This window comes from Scyliorhinus torazame, chromosome 4 (genome assembly GCF_047496885.1).
Source record: "Scyliorhinus torazame isolate Kashiwa2021f chromosome 4, sScyTor2.1, whole genome shotgun sequence".
Classification (NCBI taxonomy): domain Eukaryota; kingdom Metazoa; phylum Chordata; class Chondrichthyes; order Carcharhiniformes; family Scyliorhinidae; genus Scyliorhinus; species Scyliorhinus torazame.
The window spans coordinates 269,930,196-269,947,450 of NC_092710.1; the positions used below are offsets into that span (position 1 = coordinate 269,930,196).

The window sequence follows — 17,255 nt, forward strand, 5'->3', positions numbered from 1 at the left end:
CTCTCGCAAACAGACCCGCCTATTCTTCCCCCCTACTCTACACTATTCTACCCCCCCCCCCCCCCCCCGCTGACGATTAGTTCCCCGCGAAGAAGCCGATGAATGGTTGCCACCTCCGGGCGAACCCCGATAGTGATCCTCGTAAGGCGAATTTGATTTTTTTCCAAGCCGGGTAAACTTGCCATGTCCGACAGCCATACTTCAGTCTTTGGGGGCTTTGAGTCCCTCCAGGCCAACAGTATTCGTCGCCGGGCTACCAGGGAAGCAAAGGCCACAACATCGGCCTCTATCCCCTCCTGGACTCCCGAGTCCTCCGACACCCCAAACATCACCACCTCTGGACTCTATCGCCACCCTTGTTTTCAGTACCCGGGACATGACGTCAGCAAATCCCTGCCAGTGCCCCCTGTGTTTTGGGCATGCCCAGAACATGTGGACATGGTTCGCTGGTCCTCCCGCACATCTAGCACACTTGTCCTCCAGCCCAAAGAATTTACTCATCCGGGCCACCGTCATGTGGGCCTGGTGAACGACCTTGAACTGAATCAGGCTGAGACTGGCACATGTTGCGGTTGCATTTACCCTCCTCGGAGCGTCTGCCCTTACGCCTCCCTCCAACTCCCCACCAAGCTCCTCCTCCCACTTGAGTTTCAGTTCCTCGATCCCTGTGTCCTCCGCTCCCATAAGCTCCTTATAAATGTCCGAGACTCTCCCCTCTCCTACCTCTCCCCTGGAAACTACCCTGTCCTGGATCCCCCTTGGTGGAAGGCGTGGAAAGGACGGGCTACGTACGAAATCCAGCACCTGCAAGTACCGAAAGTAATTTCCCCTTGCCAGCCCGAATTTCTCCTCCAGCGCCCTCATGCTCGCGAAGCTCCCTTTCAGGAACAAATCGCCCATCCTTCCCACCTCCACCACGCTCGAAACCCACCGTCCATCTTCCCCAGGACAAATCGGTGGTTTAGTCGCATATTGCGGACCAGACCGACGCTCCCACTTCCCCCGCTTGCTTCCTCCATTGGCCCCAAATCTGCAGAGCCGCCACCACTATAGGGCTGGTGGAGTACCTAGCCGGCGGGAGCGGCAGAGGAACCGTGACCAGGGCTGCCAAGCTGGTGCCCCTGCACAAAGCAGCCTCCACCCGCTCCCAAACCGACCCCGTACCCACCATCCATTTCCTTATCGTGGCTATGTTAGCCGCCCAGTAGTAGTTGCTGAGGTTTGGCAACACCAGTCCCCCCTCGCTACAGTTCCGTTCCAGCATCCCCCTCTTTACCCGCGGGGACTTCCCCGCCCAAACAAATCCCAGGATGATTTTATTGATCCTTTTAAAGAAGGACTGCGGAATGAAAATAGGGAGACACTGTAAAATAAACCGGAATCTCGGGAGGATCGTCACCTTCACCGTCTGTACTCTCCCCGCTAGTGACAGCGGGAACGCATCTCATCTCCAAAACTCGCTCCTCATTTGCTCCACCAGCCTACACAAGTTCAACTTATGCATCCTGCCCAGTCCCGCGCCACTTGTATTTAAATACCTAAAACTTTCCCCAACCAGCCTAAACGGTAGCTCCCTCAGCCTATTCTCCTGACCCCTCGCCTGCACCACAAACATATTGCTCTTTGCCATGTTCAACTTGTACCCTGAAAACCGGCCAAATTCCCCTTGGATTTCCATAACCCCGTCCATCCCTTCCACTGGATCCGACACATACAAAAGCAGGTCATCCGCATAAAGCGAGACTTTGTGTTCTACTACCTCCCCCCCGGACCATTCCCTTCCAACCCCTTGCCGCTCTCAGAGCAATTGCCAGCGGCTCTATGGCCAACGCAACAGCAATGGAGAGAGGGGGCACCCCTGTCTTGTCCCATGGTATAGTCGAAAATACTCCAATGTCATCCTGTTCATCCTTACACTAGCCTCTGGGGCCTGATATAGCAGTCTAACCCAGTCCACAAAGCCTTCCCCAAACCTAAACTGTCCCAGCACCTCCCATAAATAGTCCCACTCCACCCGGTCAAAAGCCTTTTCGGCATCGATTGCCACCACTACCTCCACCTCTCTGCCTTCCGGGGGCATCATAACCACATTGAGTAGCCTTCTTAGGTTGGCTACCAGCTGCCTGCCCTTTACAAACCCCGTTTGGTCCTCCACAATCACGTCCAATACACAGTCTTCGATTCTGGACGCCAGGATCTTGGCCAGTAGTTTAGCGTCAACATTAATCAAGGAGATTGGCCTATAGGACCCACAGGCTTCTGGATCTTTATCGCGTTTTAATATCAGCGAGATGGTGGCTTGCGACATCGTCGGGGGTAACACCCCATTGTCCCTTGCCTTGTTAAACACCCTAACCAGCACCGGCCCCACTATCCCCGAGAACGTTTTGTAGAACTCCACTGGATACCCGTCCGGCCCCGGGGCTTTACCCGACTGCATGGTCTTCAGGCCCCCGTTACTACTTCAGCCCTAATCGGGGCCCCCAGCCCCGCTACCATCCCCCTGCCCACCTAAGGTCAGCCCATCTAAGAAGCGCCCCATCCCCTCCGGCCCCGTGGGGAGTTCCGAGGTATACAGCTTGCTGTAAAAGTCCCTGAATACCCTGTTCAATCCTGCCAGGTCTCCAACCCGATTCCCTGCCCCGTCCACTACCTATTTCCCTGGCCGCCTCCCTCTTCCTAAGTTGCTGTGCAAGCATTATGCTGGCTTTCTCCCCATACTCATACACCGCGCCTCTTGCCTATCTGAGCTGCCCTACGGCCTTCCCCGTGGATAGCGCCCCCAGCTCTGCCTGCTGTCTCCGTCGTTCCCTAAGTAGCTCTGCCCTTGGGGACTCCGCATATTCCCTGTCCGTCCGTATCATCTCCTGAACCAGTCTGTCCATCTCCACATATTCCCTGTTCGTTCTGTCCCTAAGGGCTCGGATTGAGATCAGTTCCTCTCTCACCACCGCCTTCAGCACCTCCCAGAACACCGCTGCTGAGACTTCCCCTGTATCATTGACCCGCAGATAGTTCTGCATGCATTTCCCCATTCTCTCACACACACCCTCATCTGTCACCAATCCCATCTCTAACCTCCATTGTGGGCGCTGTCAACTTTCTTTGCAGACCTGCAGGTCAACCCAATGTGGAGCATGGTCCGAAATAGTGGTCGCCGAGTATTCTGTATCCCTCACCCCCTCCAAAAAGTCCCTACTCATAATAAAGAAGTCAATACGAGAAAAACCTTGTGAACATGTGAATAGAACGAGAACTCCTTCCCCGTCGGCCGACTGATTCTCCAGGGGTCTACCCCCCCCCCCATTTGTTCCATGAACCCCCTCAGTTCCCTTGCCGGGACCCTGCCCGTTCTGGAGCACGACCGACCCAGGTCGGGATCAAGGACTGTATTAAAGTCCCCACCCAGAATCAGCTTGTGCAAATCCAAGTCGGGGATTTTCCCCAGCAGCCTTTTGATGAAATCTACATCATCCCAGTTTGGAGCGTAAACATTCACGAGGACCACCCTCACCCCCTCAAGCTTCCCCCTGACCATGAGAAATCTACCACCCCCATCCGCAACTGTGCTGTCCGCCTCAAATTGAACCCGTTTTTAATCATGATCACGACTCCTCTGGTCTTAGCGTCAAGTCCCGAATGGAAGACCTAGCTAACCCAGCCCTTTTGTAATCTAATCTGGTCCGCCACTTTCAAATGTGTCTCCTGCAGCAACATTACATACACCTTCAGAGCCCGTAAGTGCGCGAACACACGTGCCCTCTTGACCGCCCACCCCCCCCCCCCCAGCAACAACCCCCTGTAACCTAACCCCTGCTATATACTGGCTGTATACACACACCCCCACCTTGCTCCCGTTGACTAGCTCAAAGCAGCTAGCCTGGTGACTCTCAACTCCGACGCCACCATGTCTCCCACCTATTGTCCCGTCTCCCCCCCCTCCCCCCCGCCCATCAACACCACTTCCCCAGAACAGCCCTGTTCGAGCAATCGCTCTGGGACCGAAACAGAGAGAAAACAAAAAAGAACAAGGCTCGCCCCCACAATAGTGCAATTCAAACTGTGTAATGAGGTGGGCGCTACCACCCACCCCCTCCCAACATTACCAGAAAAATAGCAAAAAGAACCCGTACAGCCCCCCCCAGCACCCAATAACTTAACCTTTAACTATGACTTTGGCTTTAATTTTAAAACTTTCAAACAGGCAAAACAAAGACAAGAACACCCCAAATTTTAAGTAAAAGAACATGCCGAACCACATCGCTAACACATAGAACATAGGAAATACAGCACAGAACAGGCCCTTCGGCCCACGATGTTGTGCCGAACCTTTGTCCTAGATTAATCATAGATTATCATTGAATTTACAGTGCAGAAGGAGGCCATTCGGCCCCCCGAGTCTGCACCGGCCCCCGGAAAGAGCACCCCACCCAAACTCAACACCTCCACCCAACACCAAGGGCAATTTGGACATTAAGGGCAATTTATCATTGGCCAATTCACCTAACCCGCACATCTTTGGATTGTGGGAGGAAACCGGAGCACCCGGAGGAAACCCACGCAGACACGGGGAGGACGTGCAGACTCCGCACAGACAGCAACCCAAGCCGGAATCGAACCTGGGACCCCGGAGCTGTGAAGCAATTGTGCTATCCACAATGCTACCGTGCTGCCCTTGAGAACAAATAAATCTACACTATATCATTTAACCGTAATCCATGTACCTATCCAATAGCTGCTTGAAGGTCCCTAATGTTTCCGACTCAACTACTTCCACAGGCAGTGCATTCCATGCCCCCACTACTCTCTGGGTAAAGAACCTACCTCTGATATCCCTCCTATATCTTCCACCTTTCACCTTAAATTTATGTCCCCTTGTAATGGTTTGTTCCACCCGGGGAAAAAGTCTCTGACTGTCTACTCTATCTATTCCCCTGATCATCTTATAAACCTCTATCAAGTCACCCCTCATCCTTCTCCGTTCTAAAGAGAAAAGGCCTAGCACCCTCAACCTTTCCTCGTAAGACCTACTCTCCATTCCAGGCAACATCCTGGTAAATCTTCTTTGCACCTTTTCCAAAGCTTCCACATCCTTCCTAAAATGAGGCAACCAGAACTGTACACAGTACTCCAAATGTGGCCTTACCAAAGTTTTGTACCGCTGCATCATCACCTCACGGCTCTTAAATTCAATCCCTCTGTTAATGAACGCGAGCACACCATAGGCTTTCTTCACAGCTCTATCCACTTGAGTAGCAACTTTCAAAGATGTATGAACATAGACCCCAAGATCTCTCTGCTCCTCCACATTGCCAAGAACTCTACCGTTAACCCTGTATTCCGCATTCATATTTGTCCTTCCAAAATGGACAACCTCACACTTTTCAGGGTTAAACTCCATCTGCCACTTCTCAGCCCAGCTCTGCATCCTACCTATGTCTCTTTGCAGCCGACAACAGCCCTCCTTACTATCCACAACTCCACCAATCTTCGTATCGTCTGCAAATTTACTGACCCACCCTTCAACTCCCTCATCCAAGTCATTAATGAAAATCACAAACAGCAGAGGACCCAGAACTGATCCCTGCGGTACGCCACTGGTAACTGGGATCCAGGCTGAATATTTGCCATCCACCACCACTCTCTGACTTCTATCGGTTAGCCAGTTCGTTATCCAACTGGCCAAATTTCCCACTATCCCATGCCTCCTTACTTTCTGCATAAGCCTACCATGGGGAACTTTATCAAATGCCTTACTAAAATCCATGTACACTACATCCACTGCTTTACCTTCATCCACATGCTTGGTCACCTCCTCAAAGAATTCAATAAGATTTGTAAGGCAAGACCTACCCCTCACAAATCCGTGCTGACTATCCCTAATCAAGCAGTGTCTTTCCAGATGCTCAGAAATCCTATCCTTCAGTACCCTTTCCATTATTTTGCCTACCACCGAAGTAAGACTAACTGGCCTGTAATTCCCAGGGTTATCCCTAGTCCCTTTTTTGAACAGGGGCATGACATTCGCCACTCTCCAATACCCTGGTACCACCCCTGTTGACAGTGAGGACGAAAAGATCATTGCCAACGGCTCTGCAATTTCATCTCTTGCTTCCCATAGAATCCTTGGATATATCCCGTCAGGCCCGGGGGACTTGTCTATCCTCAAGTTTTTCAAAATGCCCAACACATCTTCCTTCCTAACAAGTATTTCCTCGAGCTTACCAATCTGTTTCACACTGTCCTCTCCAACAATATCGCCCCTCTCATTTGTAAATACAGAAGAAAAGTACTCGTTCAAGACCTCTCCTATCTCTTCAGACTCAATACACAATCTCCCGCTACTGTCCTTGATCGGACCTACCCTCGCTCTAGTCATTCTCATATTTCTCACATATGTGTAAAAGGCCTTGGGGTTTTCCTTGATCCTACCCGCCAAAGATTGTTCATGCCCTCTCTTAGCTCTCCTAATCCCTTTCTTCAGTTCCCTCCTGGCTATCTTGTATCCCTCCAATGCCCTGTCTGAACCTTGTTTCCTCAGCCTTACATAAGTCACCTTTTTCCTCTTAACAAGACATTCAACCTCTCTTGTCAACCATGGTTCCCTCACTCGACCATCTCTTCCCTGCCTGACAGGGACATACATATCAAGGACACGTAGCACCTGTTCCTTGAACAAGTTCCACATTTCACTTGTGTCCTTCCCTGCCAGCCTATGTTCCCAACTTATGCACTTCAATTCTTGTCTGACAACATCGTATTTACCCTTCCCCCAATTGTAAACCTTGCCCTGTTGCACGTACCTATCCCTCTCCATTACTAAAGTGAAAGTCACAGAATTGTGGTCACTCTCTCCAAAATGCTCCCCCACTAACAAATCTATCACTTGCCCTGGCTCATTACCCAGTACTAAATCCAATATTGCCCCTCCTCTGGTCGGACAATCTACATACTGCGTTAGAAAAGCTTCCTGGACACACTGCACAAACACCACCCCATCCAAACTATTTGATCTAAAGAGTTTCCACTCAATATTTGGGAAGTTAAAGTCGCCCATGACTACTACCCTATGACTTCTGCACCTTTCCAAAATCTGTTTCCCAATCTGTTCCTCCACATCTCTGCTACTATTGGGGGGCCTATAGAAAACTCCTAACAATGTGACTGCTCCTTTCCTATTTCTGACTTCAACCCATACTACCTCAGTAGGCTGATACTCCTCGAACTGCCTTTCTGCAGCTGTTATACTATCTCTAATTAATAATGCCACCCCCCCACCTCTTTTACCACCCTCCCTAATCTTATTGAAACATCTATAACCAGGGACCTCCAACAACCATTTCTGCCCCTCTTCTATCCATGTTTCCGTGATGGCCACCACATCGTAGTCCCAAGTACCGATCCATGCCTTAAGTTCACCCACCTTATTCCTGATGCTTCTTGCGTTGAAGTATACACACTTCAACCCATCTCCGTGCCTGCAAGTACTCTCCTTTGTCAGTGTTCCCTTCCCCACTGCCTCATTACACGCTTTGGCGTCCTGAATATCGGCTACCTTAGTTGCTGGACTACAAATCCGGTTCCCATTCCCCTGCCAAATTAGTTTAAACCCTCCCGAAGAGTACTAGAAAACCTCCCTCCCAGGATATTGGTGCCCCTCTGGTTCAGATGCAACCCATCCTGCTTGTACAGGTCCCACCTTCCCCAGAATGCGCTCCAATTATCCAAATACCTGCAGCCCTCCTACACCATTCCTGCAGCCACGTGTTCAACTGCACTCTCTCCCTATCCAGGGCACGAAGGGCAATCCACAAACAAATGCAAACGTCCCTTGAAACACTCTAACTTGAGTCCATGGGTCCTCAGTTCAGCACCAGTCCATGCCCCTTAGCAAAGTCCATCGCTTCCTCCGGGTCGTCAAAATAATGTTGCTGTTCCCAGTATGTGACCCAAAGCCGCCCCGGAAAAAGTAGCCCGACCTTGACCTTTTTAAACAGGATCTCTTTAATTTGTCTGTAGGCTGCCCTCCTTCTGGCCACCTCCTGGCTCCGATCCTGATAGATGCGCAGGACACTGTTGTTCCATAAGCAGCTCTTCGTGTTCTTGGCCCACTGTGGGACCCGCTCCTTGTCCACGAACCTATGGAACCTGACCACCATCGCCCGGGCCCCCGCCCCCCCCCCCCCCCCCCCCCCCCCCCCCCCCCCCCCCCCCCCCCGGCTGCCTCGCCTGCACTCTGTGTGCCCTGTCCAACTCCAACGGACGCGGGAAGAAATCATCCCCCACCAGCTTCTGCAGCATGTCTGCCACATATGCCGTGGCATCCACTCCCTCGGCCCCCTCCGGGAGCCCAATGATTCTCAGATTCTGCCGGCGAGACCTGTTTTCCAGGTCCTCCAGCCTGTCCATCAGCCTTGATTGTTGCTCCTTCAACTTTCTAATTTCCACGTCCGTTACCATTTGGAAATCCGCCTGCTCCTCCACTGTCTTCTCCAATGCCTGGACCTTCTTATCCTGGGCTTCCAGCCTTTGGTCCAGTCGCTCCACCGGTTTCTGAAGCGGTTCCTAATTATCCCACTTCAGCGCACAAAGCTCTCCTTCATGACCTTCAGCATGTTGTCCAGTGCTGTCTGGACCGTCCATTCCGTGGTCCGTTCGTCGGCCATTTTTCCTCCCACTTGAACTTCCACAGTACCTTTGTTCAGCCCCTACTTCGCCTGTTTTCACTCCCTTCTACGCCTTAAGTCCATGCAACTCTGTATGGATCCAGATCTACAGTGCTGTTGTTTTCCCCTCCAGCGCTCAAAAGTTCGAAAAAGTCGGGGGAAAAGGTCTAAAAGTCTGACCGGAGCGAGAGCCACCAAATGCGCGACTTACTCCCTCATCGCCGCCACCGGAAGTCTCCCTGACACAATTTCTGTGCTATCTTTAGCCAGCTTTTTATGCCAAGGAAACGTTGATTCCATAGAATCTCTACAGTGCAGAAGGAGGCCATTCGGCCCATCGAGTCTACAACGATCCTCCGAAAAAGCACTCTTGCTCGGCCCCCTCCACTGCCCTATCCCTGTAACCCCACATAAACTGTGCACCTTTGGAGACTAAGGGGCAGTTTAGCATGATCTATCCACCTAGTCTGCACACCTTTGCACCATTGGAGGAAATCGAAGCACCCAGAGGAAACCCACACAGACACGGGGAGAATGTGCATACTCCACACAGTCTCCCAAGGCCAGAATGGAACCCTGGACCCTGGCGCTGTGGAGCAGCAGTGCTAACCATTGTGCCACTGTGCTGCCCTTTGGTCTGTTGACCAATAGACTTTCACCTCAAACTTTATGGGATGCTTTTTCGAGGTCCAGATCCAACTGTATGGTTTCCACGATACTTATGGGGATGACGCCTGTGCAGAGGTGTGAAGGAGAGTGATAGGAAATAACCTATTTCCTAGGTTATCCTGATAAATCCATTGTGTTATATTGCATGGAATGGAAGTCGGATCTCAATTTTACTGCCATTTTTGTATATGGATACTACATTGACCTCTTTCCAATCTATTGGTACCTCACCTGGTAAAGCCCTCACAAATCTTCTACCTGGTATCACACAGCATTCACATAAATCCATCTGCCAGTATGATGTTAGGGAATGAATTCTCCACTTCGCCGGAAACACAAACCATGATTGGGTGGAGAATCCCAGGTACTCCTAAAATCGAGGTTTGCACCTGCCGCTGATTTTCTGACGCAATGCTCCAAGTCCCTCGCTGGTGACGATATTGATGTTTGTGCCCTGTGCCGGCGGATCCATGCAAAACCATCATTTGCATGGATATCAATATCATTAGCGACTTGGACACAGTATGCTCCACCCTTCATGACGGAAGCCTTGTGGGTGCAATTTAGTGTAAGTATTGACAAGCGGGGCCTGGGCGACATGGCTGTGGAGGGAGAGCAGAAGGCTAAAAAGACACTGGAAAAACCCTCTAGTTATTGGCTTGCTAGGGGGCTACCTAGGCGCAGGAATAACTCGATGTACTAGGTGTGTCCCACTCTGGGTCGGTGTAGCCTGTCCCTGACCACCTTTGCTGCAGTCTGTATTTTAATCGCAACCCTTTGGTGCTCCTTACAGGCCCCGGCTGCTCACACTGTTGAGTGCTGCATTTGAATGCTCAGGGAGCCTCCGGTGATCTGGGAGCTCACCAAGGCAGCCCCTCTGGACATCCTTATACCCCAGCTGTTTCATCCAGGCGATGGGGGCGGCCAAATGCAATCAGGGGCCCACAGGTGTTGGCACTCTGAAGCGCTGCCCCACTGCAGAGGAAGCTGGGGATCAGCAGAGCTCACTCCAACCAGAGGACCACCTGCACCATGGCCCTTGGAGCCCATCCTAGTTCTCTACCCCTCGAGGCAGAGTATTTATTAGTGGTCCTCATCTTTCTCACCCTGGTGAGGCTGGCATCGCTGACTGCCGCAGCCACCACCTCCCAAGTACTGTTCAGGAGGGCAGGCTTTAGTCTGTAGCCCACCCAGGTGAAGAGAATGTCTCTTTGCTCCTCACTGGCATGGAGCTATGGGTCCACCTCGGAGTCCAAACTCGTGGGTCAGGTTTTCTCTGAGCCAGCCCACCCAGGTGAAGAGAATGTTTCGTCTCTCCTCACCGGCATGGAGCTGTGGGTCCACCTCCGAGTCCAAACTCGTGGGTCAGGTCTTCTCTGAGCCAACTTGGTGGCTACAGTGAGTATTTCCTAAGTGGAGTGCTTAAAACGGCTCCAGCTGACAGGCTCTTAAGTGCTAATTCCAGCCCCAGCGGTTAGAATGCCAGCTGGGCTGGGAATTGCTCTGAATTCACGTCAGCAGAGTGCTCGTTTATTTGCATATCCTGACTCACGTTTTGAATTGTCCCCCAACTGGAACACGAATCGCATGCTATTCAGTCCCGGCGGTATCAAATAGGGCGCAATTCACCCAAAAAACGTCTAAGTGTCACTTTGGATGGGTTTGGCGGGATGTTTCCTGCAGGCATCCAGACCCGGATTCACTCACACTTAGTCACTTTTGGGGGATTTGGGGAGTTTCTCCCCAACCTAGCTCAAACTTGGAAACTTTTTCAGCAATGGGTAGCTGAACTCGCCAGTAGGACCAGCTCCTCCGAGATCCAGACACCAATTTGAAAGGGTTCAAAATTAGCTTGAGGTTCCCCCACATCTCCCACCCATCGACAATGCCACCACCCACGCGTAGACATGGGCATTTACCCCCCCCCCAAACTGAGGACATCCCGACATGGGGTCGCTGAGGAAACCCCCCTCCCACCCAACCTTCATGAAGCCCGTTCCCTCCCTTCATACCCTGTCTCTATTGGGCATGGTCCCCCCCCCCCCCCCCCCCCCCAAGCCCCGACACTGGGAATTGTCAGCCTGGTGCCAGTGTACTGCTCTGCCCATGACCACCCAAGGGGCTCCAATGCCCTGTGAAACCCCCAGATTGGCTATCAGACCTGGTCTCCACTTGTGGAGAGACCAGTACTAATCGAGCGCCTGGGTGTGACCTTGGTGGTGCCTCCCGGGAGCCAAGAGAATGCGGCCTACGCATATTTATATCAGCTTACTGTCTCATTTATATAAGATTATCTGGATCATGGCCAGCGAGGGCACGATTGAGACCGCACCGGGTGATATCATGAGGTTTCGTGCATGTGCGTAGCCCGATTTGAGCCTCTCCCGTGATGTACCACGTGCACCTGGGTCAACGCCAGACACAACCTGGAAGTAGAATTTGTGCCCTTAGTCTCCCAAGTGGACAATCCTGCATGAACTTAGAGCATGTTTGAGCTGGCTCAGAAACCCATCTCGTTTAACACGCATTCACTGATTATTAGTTTTATTTGGTTATCTGTTTGGGAAGGGCATGTTACCTCTACCTTCCCTTGTGAATATTTAAAGGAAGTGATCATTCAGAGTTGCACATGTTCACATTAAAGTTTGATTCCACTTGCATGTTTTATGATTTTACTTGTTCTCTGACTGTTATCGTGATGTAATAGTGAAATATTTCTTTACCATCCTGCTTGGATTTTACTGTTGTGTCTCTTTTGAATCTCTGATCACCATTTTCTTATGTTCACCCAGTGAAACCTTTCCTCATTCTCCCCGCAGGATTTGTAGAGGTACATTTTTTCGCATTTTAATTTGTGTTAATCATGACCATCATCTATTTACATGTGTAGCTGTTTACCCCTGGCTAATAGTCTTTCTTCAACTGACCCCTACAACCTTTCACAAACAACAACAGTTAATCCATAATTTGTGATCAACCTCTACTCTTATGCCATGTTCCATTACCCAACCCATTCCCAATCACCATTGGTTCCAGATCCCCTCAGTGTATGCACTTCAAAGTCTTTGCTTTAAAATCCCTCTTTACTTGGTTAATCTTTCCCAAGCAGTCTTTCCCACAGTGGTTAGCGCGGCTGTCCCACAGGGTCAGGGACCCGGGTTCAATTCTGGCCTTGTATCATTGTCTGTGTGGAATTTGCACATTCTCCTGTGTCTATGTGGGTTCCCTCTGGATGCTCCAGTTTCCTCCCACAGTCCAAAGATGTGCAGTTAGGGGATTGGCCAGGCTAAATTGTCCAAATATTAGGTAGAATTACAGGGATAGGGTGGGGGATTGGGCCTTTCGGAAGGTCCGTGCAGACTCGATGGGCCAAATGGCCTCCTTCTGCACTGTCGGGACTGTATGAATCTATGATTGTACTTGCTGACAACCGCTTTTCTTCCAATTCTTTTCTATTCCACCCTTAACTCTGTTGTTCCACAATTGGAGGTACTAGTTGGAGGTCAATCATTTAGCCATCCCACCTCTGACTGTTGGAGGATTTCACTCATGATTTCTGTACTACTTCTGTGCTCCATTTGAAAGCATCTTTAAAAATTGTGACCTCTGTCTGAATGGAGTTTGCACATTTACCCTGTTTCTGCGTGGATCTCACTCCCCTGAACCCAAAGATGTGCAGGGTAGGTGGATTGGCCATGCTAAATTTCCCCTTAATTGGAAAAAACATGATTGGGTACTCTAATTTTTTTTAAATTGTGACCTTAATCTGTGTGTTTGGCTTTGCCACTTTCTAACTGATTTCTGACTCCTTTGCAGTGGAGCCTTGTTTGAGTAAAATGCAAGTTATGTTTAATACTCTTGCAAATGTTTTTCAGGCAGACCCTAGATTTTCGGGTATCGGTGAACTCTCTGCTGGCAGATGACTGTTTAAAATCGGGATCAAATGTCCAGAGTCGAGCAAAGACATTGTCTGAACAGGTATCAAGTTAGACATGTTCTTGTGTTGGGAGGATGGAGGAGAGAAGAGGGTGCTGGGTTATGATTGAGTTTGACTCTGCATCCAAGCACACACCATTGGCTAAGCACAGTGAATATTGGCGAATCGCATCAGATGGATTTTTGGTTTGAATGGGAGGAAAATCAGGCGGGTTGTTTTTACAAGTTGAGGGTTCTGATTTGTAAGGTTTTCCAATTCTCATTGCAGCCAAGCCATCTGGTGCACTTGGGTGGAGACCAGGATTTTCTCCCCTTGAATCTTATCCCTGCAGGTAAAAGAAGAGGGAATGTAGTCTCAGCACTGCACGTATATTTGAAATATGAGCTCCTCATTACCAAATGTTAGTCAGCAAAAATGTCTCGGGTTCCGCGCTTCCAGTTTGGTAGCATCCGTGGCAGGGCATAAACACTTACGTTGGATAGAACATGGTCCTGAAAAAATAGACTAAATAGCATTCGTGCCATTTTACCACTTTTCCCCAGTGCTGGTCCAGCTCTTCTGCCCTCCACCCACTAAAGTTACGGTGGGCATGCCGCAAAATTCACTCCTATTTTCCGATATAGAGCAAAAGGGAGGCAGTGGGGTAGTGGCATTGTCACTGGACTAGTAATTCAGACACCCAGATTAAATTTGAATTCCGTTTTAAAAAAAAAAAAAAATCTGGAATTAAAAATCTAACGATGACCATGTAACGATTGTCCAAAAAGCCCACCTGGTTCACTAATGTCCTTTAGGAAAGGAAATTTGCCGTTCTCACCAGGTCTGGCCTACATTTGTGCCAGACCCAAAGCAATGTGGTTGACTCTTAAATGCCCTCTGAAATGGCCTAGCAAAGCCACACAGTTACAGGGCATTTAGGGATGGGCAATCAATGCTGGCTCTGCCACATCCTATGAATTTCAGAAAAGTGAGTAAATGGATTTGAAATCCATGATCTAATTGAGGGACAATAGAATCAAAGCATTAAGTAGCCTAATAAAGAAGACAAAACAGCCATGCCATCTTCAAGTAGCTCATCGAAGCACAACTTTCTTGCTCTTGGAAAGCAGTCAGTTTAAACGCAATAAATTGATTTTTGTTATGTTTATTATCAACAAGATTAAATATCTCTTGGAAATTCCATTATAGTTTCACCCTTAATTGGATAGAGTAGTCTTTAAAGCATGCAGTTTCTTCTCTTATTGCCTTTTTGCAGTACTTGTTTTCTTTGCTGACAGAGCGGGTGTTATGGGTCCGGGTTTGCAGAACCCCAAAGTGTTTCATGGAGTTCAACCGACCCACAACTTTTAATAGATTGTGGTGTGGGAAGCACACGGCGTACTCTCCAGGTGTGATACAGCAGAAATGGACAAGTGGTTTTTAAAACAAAACTATGTTTATTCTATGAACTCAAGTTAACCTTTTAAAAACAAACATTGAATATCTTACACCCATTACTGCAAAGATAACTCCAAAAGACTACAACACTAAATAATCCTTCAAATTGTTCCTTTAAACATCCAAAAGACTTCAAACCTTCAAAAATAGGAGCACATTAGGTTACATTCAATTTATTTATAGTTTTTGGATTGCAGAAATCAACAGACCAGCTCTGTGTTTCTTCCTGCAGCTCACAGAAAAACACACAAACACTCCTAGCTGCGTTCTCAAACTGAAACTCAAAAAGCAGAAGTGAGCTCAGCTCCCCCCACCCTCTGACATCACTTCAATAATATGATCAGCTCCATTTCTTAAAGGTACACTGTGTAAACATCCATTTCTTAAAGGCACTCTCACATGACAGTGGGCATCTCTTTCCCCCCCCCCCCCCCCCGGGTTGATCTCTAATTACTCTTGAGGTGATGGTGGACCATCTTGGAGTGAAGCTCGTTCCACAATTCTGGAAGAGCATGATTTATGTAATTAAAATAAAAGCAAATTACTGCAGATGCTGGAATCTGAAACAAAAACAGAGAATACTGGACAATCCCAGCCGTCCTGACAGCATCTATGGAGAGAAAAGGGAGATAACGTTTCGAGTCTGGATGACACTTTGTCAATGTGTGTTCAGTAGAATTTTTGCAAACAATCCGTATGCTACTATGACTGGGATCAGATCGCCTCCTCGTAAGAGTTAGAAGAAATGTCTCAGAATCCTGCTTTCATTGGCAGTTGTCCGGAAACATACATTTTTTGCCAGGTCATAAAGATTACCCAGCACATTTCAATAAAAGGATAACCCAAACGATGTTCAAACTAGCCACACATGTAAATCTGATCTGATCACATGTAGGTCTGTGGTGATATGCCTATGGGCTCTATCATAGATGGACGATGTGCGACCTCCAACCAGCAGGTGGCAGAACAGACACCATGACTCTAGACCTAGGTCATGTGACCTGTGGCTTCCATGTAAAGGGAGACACATCCGGCCATCTCCAGAAGAAGATTGAGAGGGTAATAAGACATATATGTGAATGGCCAGTGCTAGGTGCAAGTTCCAGAGGAGTAGTTAGCAGACTCCATGATGTCAGATTGTTATCTTAGCACACGAGACTCAATAATTAAGATTCTGGTTTGGACAAGTCGAAGTGTTTGGTAGATTCCTTTGTAAGGTGCAAAGGACCAAACATAACAAGCACTAAATGCTGTTATCACGTTGAACGTGCAAAAGTAAATAGATTTTGGTTGTGTTGAAATTTTTGGTACTGTATGCTCAAGTGTTCACTGCAGCCAAGACAAGGCTGTACCAGTAAGGGTCATGTAAAGACATGCAGCAAAACAAAGTGATAATTCTATGGGTACAACCATAATGTGAATGTTGTAGTACAACAAGGGTATAGTAGCATGAGATTCCAAGTAAGCCCTTGGTGGCACAGTGGTTAGCACTGCTGCCTCACAGTGCCAGGGACCCGGGTTCAATTCCGGCCATGGTGACTGTGGAGTCTGTACTTTCTCCCTGTGTCTGCGTGGGTTTCCTCCGGGTTCCTCCCAGCCAAGGATGCACATGTTAGATAGATTGTCCATGGTACAATTGCCCATTAGTATCCAAAGACTTGTAGATTTAGGTGGGTTACGGGGATAGGACGGGGAAGTGGGCCTCAGTGGGTTGGTGCAGTGTCGATGGGCCAAATGGCCTCCTCCACTGCAGCAATTCTATTTGCTTAAGCTTCTTTCAATTATTTAACAAGTCATCAAAAATGAAGCTAAAATACTTCACTGCATTTTAAAAATAAGAATATTTTGGTCCGGTCTAATTTTTTTACATTCTTATTTTAGTTAACTTGTGATGACGTGGTTACTGAGATTGCAGTTGGGCAAGGAACCATTAATTTCAAGGTGAACCGATCTTTACTTGCTGAGGTGAGTTCATAAGTTTTGTTTGTTTGTCTGTGTGTGCTTTAACTTTCAGTAGAGATCCAGGTTTTTCTCAGACTCTTTCTGGAAATTTAACTGTGCATGATAATGGGCTCTGGCCCTCCTTTTTTTTTAAAAAATGTATTTTATTCGAAACTTATTCGAAAAATACAAAAACATAAATGATCCGGGGAACAAACTCCCCAACTCACACTTTTACAGTCTGTACAAATTTTTCCCCGTTTTCACCCCACCCCCACGATGAACAACCCCTTAAACATTGCCACGAACCGTGCCTCAAATCCCTTCCGCCGAACCCCTCAGTTCAAACTTCATTTTCTCTACCCGGAGGAAGTCGTATCGATCCTCTAGCCAGGCTGCCACCCCCGGGAATGTATTTGACCACCATTCCAATAAAATTCTTTGCAGGGTAATCAGAGAGGCGAAGGCCACGACATCGGCCTTACTCCCCTTCGTCAGCTCGGGCTTTTCCGTGATCCCCAAAATCGCCACCATTGGGTCCAGACCGATCTTCACCCCCACAATCTTTGCGAACGCTGCCCGCCAGTATCTCTCTGGCTTCTCGC

The 17,255-nt window shown here is 48.8% G+C and overlaps 2 protein-coding genes across 3 annotated transcripts in view; one reads left to right on the forward strand and one right to left on the reverse strand.

Annotated features, from left to right (window-relative positions):
• orc3 (origin recognition complex, subunit 3) overlaps window positions 1-17,255 on the reverse strand; it is a 276,501-nt gene that overhangs the window by 167,516 nt on the left and 91,730 nt on the right. The window lies entirely within an intron of this gene.
• Window positions 1-17,255, forward strand: part of rars2 (arginyl-tRNA synthetase 2, mitochondrial) — a 126,867-nt gene that overhangs the window by 24,315 nt on the left and 85,297 nt on the right. Inside the window, exons 2-4 of one of the 2 annotated variants that reach the window (XM_072499788.1) lie at window positions 12,128-12,165; window positions 13,211-13,313; window positions 16,591-16,674. Coding sequence is in view for 1 of the 2 variants with exons in the window: in XM_072499787.1 (XP_072355888.1) it covers window positions 13,211-13,313; window positions 16,591-16,674 (187 nt within the window). In the remaining variant the exon portion in view is untranslated. The remainder of the gene's footprint in view (window positions 1-12,127; window positions 12,166-13,210; window positions 13,314-16,590; window positions 16,675-17,255) is intronic. The other variant, XM_072499787.1, reaches the window with a different exon arrangement.